The 23,275-nt window shown below is 43.4% G+C and overlaps 1 protein-coding gene across 2 annotated transcripts in view; it reads right to left on the bottom strand.

The window, feature by feature from the left end:
* Positions 1-22,758, bottom strand: part of ANP32B (acidic nuclear phosphoprotein 32 family member B) — a 24,664-nt gene extending 1,906 nt beyond the window's left edge. Inside the window, exons 1-5 of one of the 2 annotated variants that reach the window (XM_058694810.1) lie at positions 22,389-22,758; positions 12,974-13,123; positions 9,095-9,217; positions 3,529-3,718; positions 794-918 (exon numbers count right to left, since the gene is read on the bottom strand). In XM_058694810.1, coding sequence (XP_058550793.1) covers positions 794-918; positions 3,529-3,718; positions 9,095-9,217; positions 12,974-13,123; positions 22,389-22,442 — 642 coding nt within the window. In that variant the 5' untranslated portion in view covers positions 22,443-22,758. The remainder of the gene's footprint in view (positions 1-793; positions 919-3,528; positions 3,719-9,094; positions 9,218-12,973; positions 13,124-22,388) is intronic. The other variant, XM_058694811.1, reaches the window with a different exon arrangement.
* Between the last annotated feature and the right edge of the window lie 517 nt (positions 22,759-23,275).

Consider the following 23,275-nt stretch of genomic DNA (forward strand, 5'->3'; position numbering starts at 1 on the left):
GATCTGAGCTGAAGTCGGATGCTTTAACCGACTGAGCTACAGAGGCGCCCCTAAAAATGTTTAATTTTAGAACAGGTTCAGACAAAACTCTCTGTATTCCCATCCTTATAAAAACCTTTTAGGAACTTAATTTCATTAAATACCTATGAGATTACATAAATGCTCAGCCTTACTTTTTTTGTACTACAAAGAACATGCTTTTTGATGACATTTCATTTTCTTTGCCTGTCTTCACGACCTCCCTGAGGTCTGTCAAAGTTAGGTCAATCCTTTCTCCTGTCCTCCTTGGCAGTCAGCTCCTCAAAGATACTGTATTACTGGGTGTCCCATAAACTAGACTACCTGCTCTTTCAAGGCAGGACCACATTCTTGCTTAACTTTACATCCCCAAATCTTGAAAACGGCAATCGTAGAACATATTTACCGAATCAGGCTCAACATACAAGAACAAGTTCAGACTTGGTAAACATACCCTCCCGTCCCTTCTTCAACACAACAGAAGGGACAGACCATACATCAGCTCTCAACATTTCCAGTTTTCTCATCCTATGGAATGAACACCCAACTCACTACTTCCTCCCAATAAGTTAAAGGCTCAAGACTGATAAGTCCACATTTCACTTAGTATTTACTAAAAGAGGGGAACAGGAATTAACCATCAAACTGTTAATGGTCTATTTACAAGTTTACTAATTGCACTGGAAGTCCTTTTTCTTTAAGACAATACAAAATAAAATCACCCACATTTTTAACTACAAATAGGAAACAGAGCAGCAAACATAGTTGCACCAACCTCCCCACTGACTTCGTCTTCATCATCTTCCCCTTCTACATCTTCGTCTTCATCTTCATCGTCTTCATCATCAAACTCTTCCTCCTCACCATCCTCATCCTCCTCGTCCTCCTCATCTTCTCCTTCTGAATACAGTCCAAAGGAATTCATTAAACACCCTTGATGGCCCATAAGGCACACCTGCTAAGGTGCTGGGGCACTTCAGGTTGAGCCACAGAACAAATGCTGTGCTACACCAACGTCCGGGAAACCCATGCCCCTTGGTCGCCCCCTTTCTCCCAGGCTGCTGCAACTCAGTCCCTTTGTCCATCATGATGCCATTACATCTGGAGACCAGGAGTCCTGGCGGACTACACGTATGCTACAACAGTCAGTGATGAAATGATATTATCTCTGGGATTTGCTTCAAAATAAGGAAGGGGGAAGTGGGTAGGGATGTGTATGTATAAAATAAGATAAGCCACAAATCAGTGACTGTTGAAGCTGAATGATGGGAACATGAAAATTCACTTTACTATTATTCCTATCTTTGTCTAGGTCTGAAATTTTCCGTAGTAAAAAGTTACCCCCCCTCCCAAAATAAATAAATAATGAGCTCCTTCTCTGAGGGAAGGGCATCACCATAAAGCCAGCTGCCAGATGAGGAATCTAAGAGAGTAATAACCCTGTGAGAGGAAGGAAATAAGAGGCAGGCTGAGAGGTACCTGCACCCTGTGCGTCTCTACTCCATTTGGCTCAGGCCTCTAGGCAACCAGTTCTTACCTCTCCTGGTCCTGAAGCTCGCTGTGCTGTCCTGCTTCCTAGTCTCTGCATATTTTTCCCTTTCTTCTCTGCTTGGCTAACAGTGATTCAAACACCTGGGTCTCAGTTAAACATCACTTTTTTCTTAATTAATTTTTAATGTTTATTTCTTTTTGAGAGACAGCATATGGACAGGAGAGGGCCAGAAAGGGGGAGACAGGATCCAAAGCAGGCTCTGAGCAGTGAGGACAGAGCCCAATACGGGGCTTGAACACACAAACCATGAGATCACAATCTGAGCGGAAATCAACAGTTGGACGCTCGGGGAGCCTCAGAGGCTGAGTTGATTAAGCATCCGTCTCTTGGTTTCAGTTCAGGTCACACAATCTCATAGTTCCTGAGTTTGAGTCCTGCATCAGGCTCTGTGATGACAGCACAGAGCCTACTTAGGATTCTCTGTCTCCCTCTTTCTTTCTGCCCCTCCCTTGCTCGCTCTCTCAAAAAAATAAACTTAAAAAAAAGGAAAAAAAAAAAAAAAAAAAAGCAGGGGATTGGGTGCTCAACTGAGCCACCCAGGCACCCCTAAACATCACACTTCTCCAAGGTAGACTCACCAGACCTCCTAATCCCAGCTCACAAGCTCTTACAGAAGCACCTGATGCTTCTCCTTATCTCATGCTTTACTCACTTGTGATTATTTAACATTTCTCTTCTCAGTAGACAGTAAGCACCAAGAAGACAGGAACCAAGTCTGGTTTTTACCTTCAGAACTATATACCTCAGTGCCCGACACCTAAGAAATGCGCAAATTTGTTGTCTGACTGATACTCCCTCTCAGGAGCTGCTCTCCACCCTCCAAGTAATTTCCTTACATGCTCCTGCACACACAGCCATTCAACCTGTTTAAAGTGAGCTTAATTAAATAGACAAAAAGGCACAAATGGTTTTCAGGAATAACGGAGAACCTGCAAGTGAAGGGAGTAAGTGAACATTTGGAACAAAGGGAGATGTCCTATTCTGTGTCCACTTTACAACCTACATCCCATCCTTTATTACCTTGTCTCAAATCTGCCATAAAACTGCAAAAGTGCTACCAGAGTACTACACTATTAATTTGCACCCAAGCTGCCTGATAGATTTCCTCCTCTACTTTTCTTGCCCATTTCTTTTTGTGGATTTTTATCTTTAAAGAAAAAGACATTTAAAATAATGCTTCAAATACAGTAATACCAGATTCCAGCAACATCAGGAATTCTAAGAGAGTAAGTTTTCTTCATGCTGACTTATGTGAAAAGTGATCGCTCTGCTTCCTTTTAAGCCAGTGGAGAGGCGAGAAACTATTTATCCTAAGTGGCTCAGAATCAGTGGGTCACCATGCAAGGAAAGCTGCTTTATTTACATTTGGATATAACGGACATGTACCTGGTATCTACGAAGTGCTAGGCCTTGTGAATAAAGATGAAAAAGATAGTTCCTACCCAAGAAGATCGTAATAGCATAGCTCAAAGGGACAAAAACAGCAGAGAGACAGGTTATGAAAGAAGTAAATGAGGGGATGCTTTAGCACGCACAGAAACCTAACCTAGCTCACGGGCATCAGGAAGTGCAATCGGGAAGTGCTGACAGAGCATAGTTTGTGAGGATTAAGTCAGACAGTAACCAAGAAAGGGGAATAACTAGAACAGGCAGGGAGACATGAGAGATGATGGTCCTTTTAGTAAAGGGTAAACCACAATTACTTCAATATGTTAGGGCACAGTCTATGATCTCTCCAAATTCAAGACTAACTAGCTAACAAGCCATTTTTATTTCGAATCATTTGAAGGCTTCAATGTCCCAAGGGCTTCTTAAAATTCAACAGAAGTCCTAATCCCAAATTAATGGAATGCCTATACACATGCATACTATTTTTCTCCGTAACAACAACATTCTGGAGCTTCCTCATGACCTTTGAAAGGCAAAAATTAGGTTCACTGCATGTTATGGCCACTCACCTTCATCCTCCTCTTCTTCATCCACACCATCCACCTCAGCATCTGAGTCAGGCGCTTCCCGATCCTCTCGGTCATAGCCATCCAGGTAGGTCAACTGAGGCAGGAGCTTAAAGACACTCTCTCGGTAGTCATTCAGGTTAGTAACCTCACAGTTAAACAGATCCAGGCTTTTCAGATATTCCAACTTTTTCTGAAGAAAAGGATCAAAAAACATACTTTCTAAACCAAAGGAACATAAGCAACAAAACCCATCTCTCAAAGAGGTAAAATTCTAGGCTCTGTTCAGTTAGCTGCTACCGACTCAGTTTTATACTCAGGAAAACATTTCAAGTCCTTTGCAACCTTTATAGTAAGTCACCAGATTTGACCTTCTACAATTTACCTTCTACATCTACCTTCTCAGAGAATGGTCTTTTTCTGGCAGCATTAGTAGTTTTAAGAAAAATAAATTTGAAAAAATATTTAAACTAGATCTTTTCACTGTATGAGACAAATCAAACAGGTTCAATAAATTTGGTTCAAAACTTAAGTTTTAACATCTAAGTAACCCAATAGTCAGTAAGAACTTGATGGATATCAAGCCTAGTCTTCAAAGCTCTGGGGTGACAGGATGGGAAAAAAAATCACTCAATCAATTCAACCTTAAGGTAGTTGAGATTTCTATTCGAAGACACAGATGTGAAACACTAGAGAACGGAATATAATAAAGCACAAAGTGTAGTGATACGGTTACTCTCCAGGAAGAGAGGAGGCAGTACAGGCTGGGGAAAGGGTGGGGGCACTCAGAGTTGAAACTTCAGGAGAGGAACATTACTTTTTTAATTTGGGGGGAGGCGGGGAGATCAATACTATTACCAGAGCTTTCTGATATACAATTCTTCTGATTTTACCATACCCTGAAATTTTGTGGCAATACCTCATTTGTTTAGAACTTTGTCTTCTATCTGAAACACAAAATAGTTGAGCTTTAAAGCTTGGGCCAAGGAAAGTGCTCTGAGTAGCCAAAGTAGATAAGAAACTGTCCATTTGTTTTACTCAGAGGTTCATTTGTTATTACAACTGTGTACTAGTATTTCTATCCCAGCTCTACTAAGTTGTGACTCAAGGTGAAAGAAGACATTGGGAGGGCAGAGGTAGTGTATTACAGGCAAGTAAGGAAAGAGCAGCAGAAGTACAGCAGAGCCTCTTAGGAAGGAGAAGAGGGACAAGTGTTTAAAAAGCAAACATAAAACATGAAGCAGCATGTAGCCTGGAGCCCTCTAGAATATGGCCAATAAGCCCGGAGGGCATATGACATACAGCTTCATAAATGTCACTTTTAATGGTTCTGAATCAGGAGAAAAAGCTTGGTATTCTCTGAGAAAGTAGTACTAACACAAAAAAACTAAGAGGATCTCTGTGTAAAGTTGAGTTGGAAAACATAAACATCGTTTGAAGGCTTTGATGTTTTATTGGGAAAACTATTTCAACGTTTACAAGAACCCGGGAAGAAATGTAGATGAAAAAAACCTTGTCATCAGGAGTGGAGGTATCTGACTAATTCTGCAGAGTTACAAAATTATTTAAAAATCTTTGCCCTAAAGCAGGGCTTGGCAAAAGTCAACTGGCCCATCCTGGTCCACTGCCTGTTTTTGTAAAACACGTTTCATTGTAACTCGGCCATGTATTATGTACAGCTTCTTTTGTGCCACAATCATGGCAAAGCTGAGCAGTTGCAACAGAGACTGTATGGCCTCTTCTAGAAGCCCAACAGATCTACTACCTGGCCCTGTACAGGAAAGGGTGGCTGACCCCTGCACTTACAGAATCTTCATCTTCCTGGTCAAAGAGGTTCCTACACGTGTTTTATTTTCACTGAGCAGCCCTTGGGAACAGACAGCCAGGCAGGGAACACCGAACAGGGTTACAGCAACAGGCAAATGCACTCCTCAAAACACCAATGTACGATGATCCAAGAGTTTATGGATCAGATAATGTGCTTATGTAAGTTAGTCCCCTGAGGTCATAAGAAAGCTGTCCCCGAACTTCTAATGACAGGGAGAGCTGCTTTTATGTTGTGTAGCTTTCAGATTAGGTTCCCCACTGGGCAGGCCCTGACCTCCAGAAGCCCAGGTAGGACTTCTTGCCAAAGAGGAAAAAAATGTCGAAATACCACCCCAGACAACTAGCTGACACACTGGGAACTCTTTTCTCGTCACAAAAAGGTTGACTCTATACCAGCTAAGATATAACCACAAGTAAATTTAGGCAGCTTTCCCAAAGTCTAAAAATTCTTTACTCAAGGAACGAGCCATTCACTTCTCAAAATTATACTCGGGAAATGGATGCATAAAAATACATACAACCCCTAATCTTTAATGTTCTACAGTGCCTCAAGCCCTTTCTCTAATTCCATCTACTATCACAGTAGACAGGCCTCCAAGGCTCACCTATTACTGAAACTCCATGTATCTGTGAGGTTTTTGGCTACTTAAGAAAAGGACCCATTATGAATAATTCAAACATGCCAAACAGTATGCTAGAAAACGAAGTGAAAGCAAATAACAAAATTCCAAGTAATTGTAGTACTCCAGAATTGCTTAAAGTATTAAAATTGTGCTTTAAGGCCCAAAATATACTACCCACAGATTATTCAGGACCCCAATGTAAATGTGTAAATACTGCTAAAAAACAAAAACAAAAAAGAAAGCCAAAAATCAGAATGCTACCATACCAGAAATTTGGCCTAAAACTAATAGGCTAGCCATAATAAACATTAAACATTTTATTAACAATAATTTTGCTTGCCTTCTTAGAATTTAGAAGGGCTTTGGGGGATGGTTTGGATGGCCCAGGTCTCTTAAAAAAGGTGTCCAAGGAAGTTTGAATTGATGCCTTCTTTGTCTCTCGATTAATGTCCCTGTAGCAAGCAGAGGCATTCACAATCATTGCAGTGACTGTAAGAACTGGGCTCAAAGTAGACGGTGTTCAAAATGTACGTGGTTAATGAGGATGAGGATGGTGTTTTTCCCATTGAAGAAAACTTTCAGAAGACAAAATGGACCCAACATTCCCCCCCTTCACCTTCTCCTACAGCTTTTTTTTTTATTCCGGGATATAACTTCCGGAGACCTACCCTAACACCCCTAGGAATGTGAACAGCAAGTTCAGGAGAATGGCAGGAGCCCAGGCTTTTCCACGCAGGGTGTGCAGCACTGTGGCTCTGTCACTGGCTAGCCAAGTGTGTGACTCTGGACAAGGGATTCAGACTCTCCCAAGCCTCAGCTTCCTCATATGTAAAATGAGGGCCATGTTATTTCTATTCTATTTGTAGAAATATTTTTTGAGGAATACTAATGAGACAACACACATAAAGCATCTACTACAGTGTATGATACGTAACAGATCCTCTAAAAACGGTAAATACAATTATGATTATTTCTCATTCTTCACTGTCCTTGGGGACTGAGACTTTCACAACCACCAAATGGCCCTCATTCATCAATGACCAGGTCAGAACTCCCAAGAAAACAAATCCCATACAAGGTTTGCTTCTGCTCTGCCTCTGTGTGCTAGGACACTGACAAAGGCTTCTGGTGGAACATCAAAGAGGACTCGGGTTGGCATAAGAATTAGGCAACAGCCAGTCATCCAGCATGAGAAGGTACTGTGTGGCACTCTGTTCTAGAAAAAAGGTGTTCTTACGCTCACAATGACTGTGAATCGATAGGCCTATCATTGACACATAAACAATAAAGGCTTGGTGTAGCCTGTCAACTGGGAGACACCAGCACTTACTTTAGTACCCTGTTGGAATTCCCAGTTTAAGGTCAATTTGGGTATGAAATAAATTTGTAGGTAAAAAGAAGAGGTCCCAAAGGCAGTGGAAAGAATGGCAGAGTTGGATTTGAATCGCTAGATATGTGGCCACTGAGTAATTATTTAAACTCTCTAAACTTGGTTTCCTCATCTCTAAAAGAGGTACAGCTCTTCTCTTTTCTCTGGGTTCTAGGAGGACACATTGGGCAAATGTTAATGTCCTCGAATACAGCAAAACTCAATAAATGTTTGCTTAAATATTGGAAATGGGGATTGGTTTGGAGGAAAAGAATAGAACCAGTAAAAAAGGAAGGAGCCCAAGTACCTGGGGTGTACCTGTAACAGAAAAGGGGATAAAATTCATGAAGCAAAGCTAAGAAACAGGCTCCTAACATTTGAGAAATATGAGCTAAATGTGGTCCACTTAATGAAACATAAAAATAAAGGGACTCAATAAAAGGCAATTTAGCCTACGTTGGAGTAGAGCCTTAATTATTGATTAGAAGGGAAAAGATGCTGTAATTCTGGCAGGAAATCCTTTGTTAGAAGAAGTCACAACTTAACTACCTTCCCTTCCTTGAAATACTAATAAAGCATTCTGTACAAGTGATGTGCAACCCAAATATTTTAATGTATTGTGACATCAGAACTGAAAGAGATAGTAGAGACAGATGCCTTATCCTCTTGGGTTCTGCTCTTCCAGATCTTGAGACACCTCCTATATGCTTACATAAACCTCTTCCAATTAACATTTCTAAGGTTGAGTCAAATGGAAACACTTGACTTTATGTATACGTAAAAACAGTAAGAAGCCACAGGCTTCTTTGGATAGTATGAAACAAGCTGGAGTTCCATTAAACATATTAAAATGGAATTCTGTATATATGCCAAATTTACAGAATATCATATTTAGAGAAATCAGTCACTTAACAATCTTAAATTCATAGAAATTTCCAGGTGGCAGCCAAACAGAACAGCTTGGGAGGCTGCCCCATACCTTGCATTAACCTCTCTCTCCAGCTTTTTTGGCCTACAATCTCCACATGGACTGGACCCCCATTAGTACAGCTTCCCGACTTACAAAGCAGAGTTAAGCATATTACCTTATTTTATTCTCAGAACTTCTAAGTAAGGTAAGGCAGAGATTATTAGCCTTCCTGCTTCATAAGTGAGGAAACTGAGGCCCAGGGAGAAGAAGCAATTTGCCCAAGGTCACACAGCGAGCCTGCAACCTAACTGGCACTTAAACTTATCTTTTCATAGCTTATCCTAGTATGTAAGACTGAGGAGGATTTTGCGGTTCCCATGCAAAACTTTAGCCAACAGCAATCCAGCTGGGGCACAAAATCAATTAGAAGACCTAAAACTTACTGGAGCTGTCCTTGGACTGTTCCACCTACAACTCAGATATGCCACCAGTATGAATAGCTTTTTCTATAAAAGTATAACAGTATAGAATAGCCTGGCCAGTCTGGGGGGAAAAAAATTAAATGTTTAAGGCTATGGTCAATATATGAAACTCAAAAAAGACAAAAAAGAAAAGAATTCCCCCGTGAAAGGACACCAGCGCAGTATCAGGTAGGGAGAGCAAAGCCATAGAACACAGAACTAGAAAGGCCCTGATCTTTAAAACTTCTCTAGAAAGTATTATAGTAAGAACCACCACTTTCTTGATCAATTACTATTTCCAAGCATTTCCCTCAGTATAAAGAAATATGAAAATGAAAATGACCAATAAGTCCTGGTTTCCAAATTCTCACATACTTACCAAAGGTTCCAAGGTGCTGATATCTTTCAGCTTATTTCCACTTAAGTTTAGATGTGTGAGATTTGGAAGTTTTTCTGCTAACATGTCCAGACCTCCAAAGATTCTATTGTCACTGAGCTCAAGCTGCAAGAGAATATACAATATACACACAAATACACACAGAGAAACACTTTTAAATACCAAATACAGTTTTTAAATATTTATCAAGATCAAATAATCTCTGTTCCTATCAGGGCATGTTTGTTCGCTCTATTTGATTAAACACAGATAAATAGTTTATAGATTCCAAGAGCATTTCAGGGGAAGAGGAGAAACAGGATGGATAAGAAGAGCTGTGTTAGAAGTTAAGAGTTCCTTAACCAGTTGCTAATTGTAATAGTTTGCTCAAGATCTGGCTCCTAATATCAGTGAATCCATTTTCTAACCTAAAAAGTGGGTCAAAGCAAATTAGAATTCTTTGAGAAGTTGTAATACTCTATACCTGCCAGGAAGGGTAAATGGTCTGTGCATTCTAAGCAGCTTATTCCGTGTGCCAAACAAAGCTCACTATGGCGACTCGAAACCTAATTTGGTCTGTAGAGTTCTGACACATTGTAGGGTTCTATACCTGGAAGCCACCAGGGAATGTTGCTCTGAAGGCTACAAGAGTGGGATAGGCCCCAAAACAAGCCCTTAAAGAAGCTCCATGACCTCAGAAAAGTGAGTGGAGCAACAGCTTCAGGGTTGCCGAAACCAACTCCCCAGAGGCCACTTCTTGCATAAAGCCGCACTAGCCTTTATAAGAACCTACTCTTATTTCTTAGTTGCAGGTCAAGTAGCACAGCAAGCCGTGTGCCAATGAAGAAAGAGCCTTCACCAAGGAATCAGAATGGGAAGTGAAAGAAATTGGAGCCTGGAAAAGTTAGACAGTTGAGAGCATATAATTCAAACTCTTCAGTTTGCAGATGAGAAAACTTAGGCTATACAACTGGTTTCAATTCTCTATTTTAACTGCCAACGACAACGGTAACCGCATCTAACTCTTACACGGTACCTAAGTGCCAGGCAATGTTTGAAGCACTAGAGATACACGAACTCATTTACTTTTACTAACCCTATGGGGTAGGGTAGAATTATTACCCGCATTTACAGATGAGGAAAAATGAACTACAAAGACGACTCTAAAACTTGGCCAAGATCACAAAGTAGCTCTGGTGGTGACTGAGGATTCTGAAGCCAGGCAGGCTAGCTTCAGAAGACTTTGCCTTTCCCACCAGTGTTACGTGCAAAGAATAGCATGAAAACTTCATGTAATTTGGTCTTTGGCATGCTATGAAATAAACTACGTGATGCAGAACAGAGAACTTTTAAAAACTTCAATATTTGTTGGAAGAATGACTTTAAATGACAACTCAAGTCTTCAACAACTTAGGTGTTATTAAATATTTCAGAAGATGAAACTGCAACATTTCAAAACATTTCTTCCTTCCCATGGGTTATTCCAGTCAAATTATCTAGTCATGGTCTAGATTTAAAAATACAAGTCTATAATCAACAAAGACTCAAGTGTTAGCATTACTGAGATTTTAGTAAATCAAAACAAAGAGACCATTTCTCTTGGTTAGTTGGAATATCACACATTATGTAATGTTCGTATCCTTTCAACATGACTATCTTAGGAAGCAGAGAAACAAGGCAATCGGCCAAAGCATTTAGTGACATGTTTATTTTGAAATGAAATCAATGTGTAAATTTAGGAAACCTGTGACATTCGTACAACAAAATTTCTTTCAGAACCTGTTTCTTGTTAAAAAATAATCTGTGCTCTAGGACAGAAAGAAAATAAGGTCTGTATCAGTTGTGAGAACATCTTATCTGCCTTTAAGTTTGATTTGTAGGATCTCTCCATTCCTCCCTAACTCTGCAAGGAAGTGATTAACAAGACTTCAGAAGAATTTGATAAAGCCTATATAGATGGTCACTGATTCACTCCTCTTCTGAGTTAAGTCTGACAGCACACAGACCACAGTACATCAGGAAAATGTACCAGGATGCTAGGAAAACAACACAAAATACACACTAGAATCATACTAGCATCAAGTTTATGTAGATACATGCCAGAAAGCCACCAGTTGTTTAATGGGCTAATCAGAGCTCCCAATGTCACCAATAACCATGTAAATATAAAAAGATTATACTTGAACCTCTAAAGTAGATGCTTAACAGAAGAAAGGGAACTATTTACCAATTTAAATATAACATGATTATTCTTCCTGATAGGAAGCTAAGTTACCTGAAACTCATGAGGACTGCCTGAACACTTATTGCCTAACTAAGGCAAATAAGTAAACATTTTCTGGTTTTTAATTCATATACTTAAACCAAAACAAGTTCCTCTCAGGGCTCAAACAGACTACAGGAACAGCCTATTTGCATTTTGTCTAATTCTGATTCCAGACTTCAATGTGTACTTTTGGATGACAGTTCTGCTTAAAATCCCTAATAACGTGGGGCGCCTGGGTGGCGCAGTCGGTTAAGCGTCCGACTTCAGCCAGGTCACGATCTCGCGGTCCGTGAGTTCGAGCCCCGCGTCAGGCTCTGGGCTGATGGCTCGGAGCCTGGAGCCTGTTTCCGATTCTGTGTCTCCCTCTCTCTGCCCCTCCCCCGTTCATGCTCTGTCTCTCTCTGTCCCAAAAATAAATAAAAAACGTTGCAAAAAAAAAAAAAAAAAAAAAAAAAAAATCCCTAATAACGTGAACACTGAGACAGTGGAAAATTCTGCAATATTTATGTGATCACGTATCTTTTATTATATAATAGAAAAAGCATGGTTTAGGAAATAGATACGGATTCTAGTTTCGGCTCTAGTACAAACCTCTTTTGTAGGTGGCTTTAGGCAAATTACTATACCTTTCTGGGTCTATTGCTATGCTTATAAAATAAGGGACTAGAAGAGCAAAGTTTCTTCCAGTTTTAACATTCTGGAGCTCAGTGACAGTTACATAGGTAAGGACATGAGAAAACATTTTCCTTGAGGGTTTTTTATTGGTAGTTGGGGGGGTCTGATTGGTTTATAATTAGACCAATAAAATATGAACAATGAGCCATCAATTAGGATAGGGAAATACAGTAGCTTCATTACAGTGATTTCCTGCAGTCACGACACATTTTATTTTTTTTAATTAATTTTTTTTTCTGAAGGAGAGAAAGAGAAAAAGAGTGCAAATGTGCTCGTGCAAGCAGGGCACACACACAGAGAGAGGGAATCCCAACCAGGCTCTGCACTGTTGGCACAAAGCCCGATGTGGCGCTCGAACCCATGAACTGAGCCCAAATCAAGAGTCAGATGCTTAACTGAGCCACCCAGGTGCGCCTAATCACAACACATTTTAAACTTTCTTTCTAATCATTAAGAATTCGTAATGGGTTTGAATTATCATAGATTACAAATCTGAAGTCTTTATTGAAACTCACCCTTAATCAACAAACAAAACATGAAGAGAGGCCCCTGTGGTTCCTAAACCAGAGCATACTAAGAAAAAACACATAGCTAACATATCAACAAATTTATAGCAATTAGTAACTTATTCACAAAATAATTATTCTTCATAACTATTTATTGATCATCCAACATGTATTATTTCCAAACATCACAGCAATTCTGTAAGGTCAGGTGGTAGCACCAGTTTACAGGTGAGGAAATTGAGCCTTAGAGAGATTAAGTAACCTGCAGAAGATTACCCATCAGGGAAATGATAGAGCTGGAATTCAATCCCAGATATGCCCAGTTCCAAAGGCCATGTGCTTTCTGCTACACTAAATGCTTCCTTACAAGTAAAATCACCTATGTTTCCCTTCTCATAATGTTCTCTCTTTTATTGCTGAAGAAAAAGTACTTACCTTTTTCAATTTAGGTAGTTTGGGGAGATTTGAAACTGAAATCAAGCCTACATTTATTAAACTGAGGAACTCTAAGTTCACAAATTCAGCTGTTAAGCCCTCAATTTTCCCATCATTTGATTTGCAATTGTCCAGAACGAGTTCTCGAACCTGTGAATGACAAAGGGGAAAAAAGAAAAAAAAACAAAACAAAACCAAGCTTTCAAAAACATACATAAAACAAAGAACAAAGCAAAAACTACAACCATAAACACGGAGCAAAAACACCCACATACAGGGGCAGCCTCTACTTAAACCAAGATCACAGTTATAAATAAATGAAAAATGATTAAGCCTTTAGTAACAATATACTACTAGATATCAAGGATGGAATGTTACACCACGGTATAAAAAAGATTTAAACGCTTTACTTTCCAGAGACAGAAACTACAGTTCTTAAGATACAGGTGAAGAAACTATTATCTCCCTCATTCCTTTTCCCAAGTCTATTCTCCCAAGGCGCGGCTTTAACTATAAATGCAGGGAAGACCACCCCACCCCTTCCAGGGCTGAGTCTCCCTCAACGCCCAGGAGATGGACACAGGAAAAGAGGAAACATTTACTTTTCCCAACAAGATCGCTAAGAGATTTTGGCAACACGTTTCTGCACTATACATTTACTCATCTTTACTAAGATTATCTTCACAATAGAAGGGGTCAAGACACAAGAGGCCTTAATTCAAAACAAAGATCAATTTGGGTTACATGTGATGAAGATATTTCCAGGGGAGAAAACTGTTAAACATTAAATTAGATTTTTCAGGCCATAAAATCTCCTTTGTGGATCCTGAAATTCAGAATTCCAATCCGTCCAAGGGTATCATATCTGAAGATTTTAGTTTGTTTGTTTGTTTATTTATTTATTTAAACTCTAAGCCCAACGTGGGGCTTGAAGTCACGACCCTGAGATCAAGGGTTGCATGCTCTATTGACTCAGCCAGCCAGGTGCCCCATGATTTTAAATACTGATCAATTAATAAACAGTCTGTGAATATCTACCATGATAATCCCTATTCCATTCCTGTTCTGTGGTTGACTCTGAAACTTGCAACTTTTAACACATTTTGGTCAATTTACAGTGATGCAAATTAGAATTAACGGCAGTAACGGCCAAAGGCATTCTTGTGGTGAATCTACCACATTTGATAGCATTAATCAAGCAGGTACATGGAAGTAAGATACTCATAGTTCTAAAAAATATGAGCTAGTAATGTCTTCATCCTCCAGTGCAAAATCCAAGGATAGTATTCTGGTAATTGCTATCATTTACAGAGAACTTACTCATTATTCTTTGCACCACAACACCCTCCCCCCATTTACAGAGAAGGAAACAGATTTAGAGTCGTGATACACACAACACCACAACTTCTCACTTGCTTCTTCACTACTTCTCACTACCCTGTCTACTTCCTCCTCATAAGCCCTGGTTTCAGTTAGGATGCATGCAGGCCTATTACACCTTTAAGTCTTTCTTTCCTTCATTCCACATTTCTTCACACATCTCTGCCATTTCCCCCCTTTTTAAGGAAAATAAGCATTTCTGAAAACTTAAGGTGTCAAATGAGGAGAGGTGGGCTCTACAAACATGCCTGAGGTCATATCCTGGCTCTACCACTTACAACCTGTGTGATCTAAGAAGACTCACCTAACCTCTCTGTGTCTCAGGTTCCTCATCTGCAAAGTGAAGATAACAGTACTCACCGCATGGAGTTGCAGAGGAATAGCACCTGGAACATACTGAGTGCTAAAAAAGTAACTTCTGGGGAAAGGGAGTAGGGGTATGACAGGGACCTACCTCTGCTGTTTATTCATATTTGTAATGAGGTTTTTATAAGCATGTATTTTTGTATTAAAAAAGTAAAACCAACAAACCATAAAAATAAAGTCAACTGTAATTGCCCACACACCTAATACAGCACTACAACTAAAATGTTCTCACTTGGTTTGGGGGATTTTCTATGACTATCTGACAGAGGATCCAAATTATGCAGACTAACACTTATATGCCAAAAGCCAAATGAGGACGAATTAGATTTAGCCATATTGCTTCCCAGGTCACTGGGTGGAGTCACCTTTTGGGTATTTCTTTCAACTGGTTTGTTGAACCAAACAGCAATAGGAATCAAGAGGAAGGAACTGGGAGAAAAAAAATGTTAAATGGTTCAAATCTGCAGGTTTAGTTGCTGGGTATGAAAGATGGTGGAGGGGAGTTGAGGTTCTGGCTTACAAAAATGGGAGCCATGTAGCTAGATGGAAATAAGCAGGGCATGGCTTTCTGAGGGGTGGATGTAATGAATACCATGAAGGCTACTGAGTTTAAGGTTCCCTTGGGAATGTGGTTTGGAATAGAGGCGGGTTGTCAGTTTGTATTTGGAGTCATCAGGGCAGAGACAATAGTGGAAGGATGGAATCCCTAAGAAGAGGGCCAACGACAGAACCCTGAGGAACCTGCAAGAAAGACCTAAGAAAAACTGAGAGTGGTACCAATGGTGAAGTATTAGTTTCAAACATGTGTAAAGGCTTATGGAAATAAAGCATGAAAAGTTATTGAAAAAGGACTGAAAAATTAGAAAACAACTTAAAGGCCCATCAACGAGGGACGTATTTCCAAGATACACTGTGGGATGAAAAATGTGCAGAATGGGTATTATCCTTTATGCTATAGACCACACACTTTCTTCTATGTACAGAAAATCTGTCAGGAAGAGAAACTGAGTGGTGGGGAGACCTTGCTCTACATAACCTTATTTAGCATTTCAGTGGTGATAATGTTAACTTATTACAAGTATAACAATTTTAAAAGTCATTGTTAGACTTCAAGTTTCATGATGGGCAGGGTGATGTCTACTTTAGTTACCACTATATCTCAGTATGAGAAAGAGTTTTCACAACTGTTAAATGAGGAAAACTGGTCACAGGCTTGTCAGAGTACTGTATTGGGATTTGTGTCAGGATTGTAGGAGATTGAGTAGATGATACAATAGAAAACTTGGATATAAAGAGAACCTCTTTCTGATCACAAGCATAATCACATCAATGCAAGTAATATTTATGTTTGTCACTATGAAGATTTTGGTATATTAGTTCAGCCTCTTTGTATATTTCACATGTAGTGAGATAAAACTCTATTACTTAGCTTATTTTAACAACTCTGAATATTTTTTAAATGACTAAAGACATTAGAGTATATGGATGTACCAAAAATTACTTTACAATCCTCCCTGTTGAAGGTATTTCTAATTTTCCCTATCATAATAATGGCACAATACCTTCGTGTAAAATTTCTTTTGTAATTAGGATTCTCTCCTCACAATCTGTTGCTAGATGAAAGAATATAGACATTCAAGTCTCTGTTACTGAGTTCTGAGTTCCTAACTTAAAATGGCAACCAACCCGTCTGTTAAATACTTTAAGTATTTAAACATATATCCAGGTATTTAAACATATATCCAGAATGTGACCTTTCTGGATATATGAAAATTTTAGGTATTTGCATTTATTTATCTTTTGCTCAAGGATACTGTTTTTACCCTAAGTGAGAAAAAAAATAACTCAAAAGAAGCATGGACAAAAAACAGACAAGCCATAAAAAATACAAATCACATTGAAAAACTGATGTTCAACACTAAATACATATTAAAAATGAGATCATTCTACTCTTGTTGGAGGCAGGGAGCTCTTCCTACAGAGGTCAGGATGGATACAGGTATAGGGGAGTTTCTAAGCGGGAGAGCAAGAAGTTCAGGGAATGCACACTGGAGACCTTTAATTTTCTCCGTGAGTAGAAGGTAACAGAATTTACTGGGGGGGAGTAGGGCAGAGGATTGTATGGCTCAGCAGAGAAGGCATGCCCCTTGACCTTTCCAGGAAGCTGAAGATGTAGTAAAGCATGCTATCTGCTAGAACAGAGCACCACAGGCACAGTAGGAGGATCAGCCACTGAGGAATATGCACAGAGCAGAGTGGGAATTACTGGAGAAAGCAGAGGCCACAGGAGGGTTCCACTTGGGGCTGCGCCCAGGATAATAGGTCTGGAAAGTCAACCCTCAGCAGCCTTCCCCCAGCCCGTTTAAAGTTCTAAACAAGAGCATGGCAAAAGGTGTCGGCTCTCAGGCATGGGGTCAGCAGCATTTGAGAAAACTAAGCCTCCTCTACCTCTACACCTTGACTATGAAGGGATCCTGACTCACTTGCAAGGGAGATAACAACTGCAGAAGAGGGGGCAGTGGGTAGGGAGTTGGGGATAGATAATCCCGTGACCTCTCAATAAATGAGGGATTCTAATCAAGAAAAGAATGGTCCCAGCTTCTCCTTTGGATGTTCCAAATCCTCCCAGAGCTACTATCTAAGGAGGTAAGGATGGGCAGGCACTTGTACATTTGTGTGTACAAGTCAGGGAGCTGTTTGGTCCAAGATGAAGTTAACTGGACTTCTGCTTGAAGATGGATGGGACTTTTAAGGCCAATTCACTCATCAGCACCATTTTCTAATTAAACTATATATATTTTTTCCAAACATGAATTCAGGATAAACACTTAAAGTAATCCGTATTATTTCCTATTTAACTCATGTTTTTGTTTCCTGCAACTATCAGTAAAACAGTACTGTTTTCTAATACTTTTTCACTGAAAAATCTGAACTATACTGTAGCCAAGTTATGGCGATTGGTGCTAGGGGTCACAGAGAAAAATCAAGCAATTTTCCTTTCACCCTCTCCAACTTGCTCTCACTTCCCGTTCTCCTGGCTACTTAAAAACAAAACAAAACAAAACAAAACAAAACAAAACCTACCTGGTTTAAATTGCTTGGGTGATCTTCCCCAGTTATAAGTTAGGAGGGGGAAACATGGAAGAATTAGAGTTACCAATTCTTTTAATTAGAAAAGTAATACATGGTTATTGCAGAAAGTGAAATCATCCAAAAATAGAATAAGTAACTTCTGTCATCCTTGCCAATTTCCATTCTGAGTTAACCAATGTTCAAACCTTTTTCCTTACCATTATTTTAAAATAATGTTTTCAAAATGACAGAACAAATTTAGATCAGTGGTTCTCAGCTGTGTTTAGGTGACAGAACTGTCAACATGAGAGAAGGAAACACTCATATCCTATTGGTGGGTAGGTAAAGAAATGAACCATTCTAAACAGCAATTTGACAGAAGATTCACATTACAAGAAGTTCATTTCAGTACTATTTAAAATGGCAAAAACCCTTCTAACTACCCCATAAGTTATGATCCATGCAGACATTAACAATAAGACTGTAAAATAATAGTGACAGAGAGATAAAGAAGCTTACTCTATTTATGTAATAAGATAATATATGCATTAACAGAATTTGACTTTGGAAAAAAGTAGACATTCTGGTAGACCATACACCAGAATGTCTAGATAAAAATCTCACACACACCTGCCCACCTTATTTTGTTTATCCATATCCAGGATTTTTGGCTTATCTGTATCTAATTTTTTCTTCAATTTAGATTACTTATAAAGTGAAAAAAAAAAAAAAAACCCAACAATTAGTTGGCTATGCAACCAATCAGAATACCCCATTGTGCTCAAAATTACATTAATAGACACAAGATGGCAAAAGTTGGGGAAAAAATTTTAAAAGGCATAAAAGTGGGGAAACCGGAGATGTGTCTCTTAAGGAAAGACAATTCTTATGATGGGTGAGAAGTGCCTAGTCTTCGCACACAGCCCACCAGGGTCCCACATGGACATCCACTGTGAACCACAGAACTGCTGGGCTTTCTAACTTTGAATGGAAAACTCAAAAACAGCTAACATCAAGGCTAAGTGTGCTGGAAAAGAGTGTCATGTTTGGTGTAATGGAAGGATGAGAGCCTCACATAAAGAACACATATTTTTTCCCATTTTAGAATATAACTAAATTACATCTCACTATTGAATGCCAGTGTCTCATTTCACATCTGAAAATACCAATTTCTGTAGTGTATACGGTATGTTCTAGCACTGCACAATTTGCTCTCAGTGAAGTAACTGACAATACAAATATTTTGCATAAAGTATTTCTTACCTTCGCCTATAGTTTTAAATGGTGATCTCCATTCTTTATGTAGATTATTTTTAAATGCCAGCTTAGGCCATTTTTTCCACTATGAAAACACACCTGATGTGAAGAGCTCTTTTGGTCTTAGAAAAAACCCTAATTATACATTTCTTTGCAAGCACCCTCTTAAAGAAATGTCCATACTTGTTTTAAGGAATAAGGATATGGTAATAGGTGAACTAAACCTATTATCTTGGTCTCATGTATTCTGGCAAGGAACCTAAGAAGGTAAAAGTGTTACCAGGGTCATACTCAAACCTAAAAAACAAACAAACAAACAAAAAAAACAGCCATGGGCACAATAAAAGCCCATCTGGTCTAAACAAAGAAAAAAAAAATATGATTAAACTTTCATCCTCCTCAAAGTCTTAGTTCTCATTTGATGATTTTAAGGTCAACCATGGGATGCATATATGCATTTAAGAGCTCCTGTCCATATTATACATTCAGTGAAGAAAGGGTTCTTTTTCTTTTCCCAAATGACAAGGGTCCCAGAGGCCAAGTCTGCTCTGTAACTGCTGGCCCCACAACAAACATAAATAGCCATGTGACTGAGTTTGGTTTTAAAGGAGTCATCTTCAAACTTTTCATTTGCCGCAAGGATGATTCTTTTGCGCAAAACACTGTTTAACTCCTCTTTTAGAATTTCCTTCAAAATCCACTGCATTTTTTTCCTGAAAAGCCTCCAGTTTAAGGTCAAAGCTTTCCTTTCTTAAGAACCTGACTCCTGCTGTCTCTGTCTCCTCCTCAGGTTCCCTAGGGCAGCCTTTCTTTGCCTATCCCCCAACCTTGGCAGGCTCCCAGGATGCTCCCAAAGCCCCTAAATCGCACCAGTGCGATAGGCTCCACCGGGTTCTGAGGCTTCAGAATGGAGGAGGCTGCTCTCTACTTCACCCTGCTTTTCCAGGCCCTGCCATAATACTGGTACTCAAATATTTATTTAATAAACCAGTAGACTGCTGTAGGCTAGCTAGTCCTGTCCAATGCAGTAGCCACTAATCACCTGCTGCTTTTGAACCCTTGAAATGTGGACAGTGCCAAAGATAAACTGACTTTTAACGTTGATGAAACAATCACATGACCCTGACCTGTCTTTGGCAAGAGTGTAAGGCCTAAAAGGATTATCTGAAAAGTTAAAACCTGCACCTATATACCCATTTCTAAGAAGTAACATATTAGATATCGCATAGGAAAAAATTCCATATAGTGGGAACATCATCCCAGCTGTGCTTCCCCTGATGGGAAGAACACTGCTCTTACTTTAGTTTACTACTTTAACAGCACTTTAGTTTGCGGACAAAGAATTCAAATTCCAGATTTTAAAGCGCTTTGAAGTCCCATGTGCATACTTTTAGAAATGTTGGCTAAATCTAACTACTACACATTGCACTGACGTGCAGCTACGCAGTAATAACGCAAAGGTATGAAATTAACAACTCAAAATGGGAACACCACTCTTCAAGTTTTAGGGTGCGAGGAGGCTTAACCGTTCATTACACTAGCACGTGGCCGACACAAAATGTCTGACTGTGGACGGAAGGGACGGCCCTGGTCAAACCTCAACCTTAAAACCCAGAGTGCCGAGCTGAGACGCCCATCTCCCTCAGATCCTCCGGGGACGCTGGGGGGGCGGGGGGGGCTTGCGGGGCGGCCCGCCCGGTACCCCATTTGTGGGGACACCAGGCAAACCCTGGTTGACGAATTTCCACAAGTTAGCAACTTATTACCCAGCGCTACCTGCCTCCACGAAGCGCGCCCATCGCTCGACTAGGATAGGGTGGGAGGACTTCCCCCGGGCTTCCCCAAGGCCAGGGAACGCCACTCACCCGAGGCCCCGGTCTGGCGGAGGCAAGGCCACACCGCGCGGGCGCCGGGGAACATGGCCCCGCGCCCGGCCGCCGCGAGGGCAGGAGTGGAGAAGAAAGAGGCGATTCTCAAAGCCCCGCTCGCCGCTCACGCAGCCGCGGCGGCGGGTGCCGGCCTCCCTGGAGCACGTGCGGGGGCAGAGGCCGCCGGGACTGCGCGGCCCACGAACCCAGCCGAGGCCCGCCAGTACCCCCGCTGCCTAGCCCAGGCGGAGGCGGCCGCCTGGCGTTGCCCTTTTAAGAACGGGGGAGGGGGACGGCAGCGCGCCCGAGAGGAGTCGAGCTGGAGGAGTCGAGCTGGAGGAGTCGGCTGCGGCCAGAGCGCGCGGCTCCCGCCAGTAAGAGCCGAGCCCCGGCGAAGCGGGCGCAAAACAAACCACGGTCTGGGCCCGGGAGCAGCGGCTCGAACCCACAGGCCGGTGTACGCAGCGGAGGAAGACGGGCGCCCGCCAACATGGCGCTGCGTCGGACCGTGGCGCGCCCCGGCTGGCGCGAGGAGCCGCAGCCCGCCCACACCGAGGGGCCAGACTCCGGGCAGGGGCCCCGGGCTCCGCCACCGCGGCGCGGAGTAAAGGCGAAGCCGTCGCCGCCGCCACCACGGCTGGCCTGGGCCGAGCGGGGCGCGTCCCGGGAGACTGGGAGTGGGGAAGGCCCGGAGGACGAAAGGGGAGCGAAAGAAATGGGGGAGAAAGTTTTATTTTTAGGCTTGAAAAATGGCGGGAACCGCGTCCTTTTTTCAAACTTGGCCTCGGGAGGGGCGGCGGTTGCGCCACCTCCGCCGCCCGGCTCGCCCCTCCCCCGCTCCGCGCGCGCGAGGCCGCGCCCGCCCAAGCCCCCCGGACGCGCGAGGGGGCTCCTTGCCCCCCTCGGAGGCCGACAGCCCCCCCCCCTCACCCCCACGGCCCCGGCCCTCAGCCCGGCCGGCGCCAACCGTGAGGCCTGACCGGAGAAGTCCCCGCCCCGCCCGAGCCCCTTCCCAGGCCGTCCGGGAGCGCTCGGAGCCCGGGCGGCCGAGCCCCGGCTAGCCGCGCGGCTCCTCGGCAGGCCCGGCCTCCGCCCGGCCGCGCATCCCGGGAGGCTGCAAACATGGCTCCCAGCGTTACACAACCCCCTCCTCCCTCCCTCGCCGCCGGCCACACGCACACGCGCTCCTCCGGGGAAGGACCCCGGCGGGCGAAGAGCTCAAAGTTTGCTTTCCCCCACCCCACTGCCTTCCCCAGACGGCCGCGGGGGCCCGCGGGCGCCAAAGAGTTAATCCCCGCGCGCTCGCTCCCCCCCTCCACGCCCGCCAACCCGCCCGCCTTCCCTGTCCGAGCCCGCGAGCTGCGCCCTTCTACGAGCCGGGGCTGGCGAACCCGCGGCCCGGGCCCCGCAGGTGGCCACCATTACATGCAAGTCATCGGGGGGAGAGGGCGCCCGACGGGGTCTCTGCTTACAGCTGCCGGAGTCCGGTTCCTCAGCTCCAGGTGGATCCTCCTCTTCATGTCCATGTTCCCCTCTTCCCCCCTCTTCAAACTTAACTTTCCGCGGCGGGGGCGGAGGGGGGAGAGGCGTCCCGGCCTGCGCAGCGAGGGCCGTCGGAAGGGGTCTGCTGGCGGCAGAGGCCGGCGGCGCGGTCCCAGGCGGCGGGCGGCGTGCGGGCAGGCGAGCGGAGCCCCCGGAGCCAAGTTACTCACGGGAGCGGAGAGAAACCATGGAGGGAAAAGGGGGCTGGAGCGCAGCGCTGGTCTCACTACCGCCGCCCCCGGCCGCGGCCCCGCACTGCGCTTAAACCGGCGACGCGGCGCGGGCGGCTGCTCGGCTCGACTCGGCCCCGCGCGGCGCTGCTCGGCTCGGCGGCCGCGGCTGCACCAAGGACGGGGCGGGGAGACGCGCGGCGGGAGGGGCGGAGGCCGGGGGGGGGGGGGGGGGGGAAGGCGCAGCCCGGGGGACTGGAGCGACTTCCTCCCTCCCTCCGACTGCACGTGGGGTGGCTGATGTAAGACCTTCCTCGGGGGCTTCCCCGCCCGCAACCGATGTGAGACCCCCGCCCTCCCCCCCGGCCCCACCTCACCGCGCCGGGAGGCGGGTCTCCGGCCCGCCCTTGGACGTTTGCCCGGAGGGCTGCGGGGGTCTTTAAAGCCTAGTCTGTCCAGGGAGGCTCCACCAGGCCGGCCCGACGCCCGCGAAGTCGGGAGACGTGAAGGGAGCGCGGGACAGGGGCTTTCGGGTTCGCCTTCCTCTCCCTCATACGGTGCGAAGCCAACAGCCCGAACCCCACACCCCTTGGCCTGGAGGCGGGAGGCCAGTGCTGCGGGGACCCCCGTCGGGGGCGGAATAGCGG

This window comes from Neofelis nebulosa, chromosome 12, assembly GCF_028018385.1.
Source record: "Neofelis nebulosa isolate mNeoNeb1 chromosome 12, mNeoNeb1.pri, whole genome shotgun sequence".
NCBI classification, from domain to species: domain Eukaryota; kingdom Metazoa; phylum Chordata; class Mammalia; order Carnivora; family Felidae; genus Neofelis; species Neofelis nebulosa.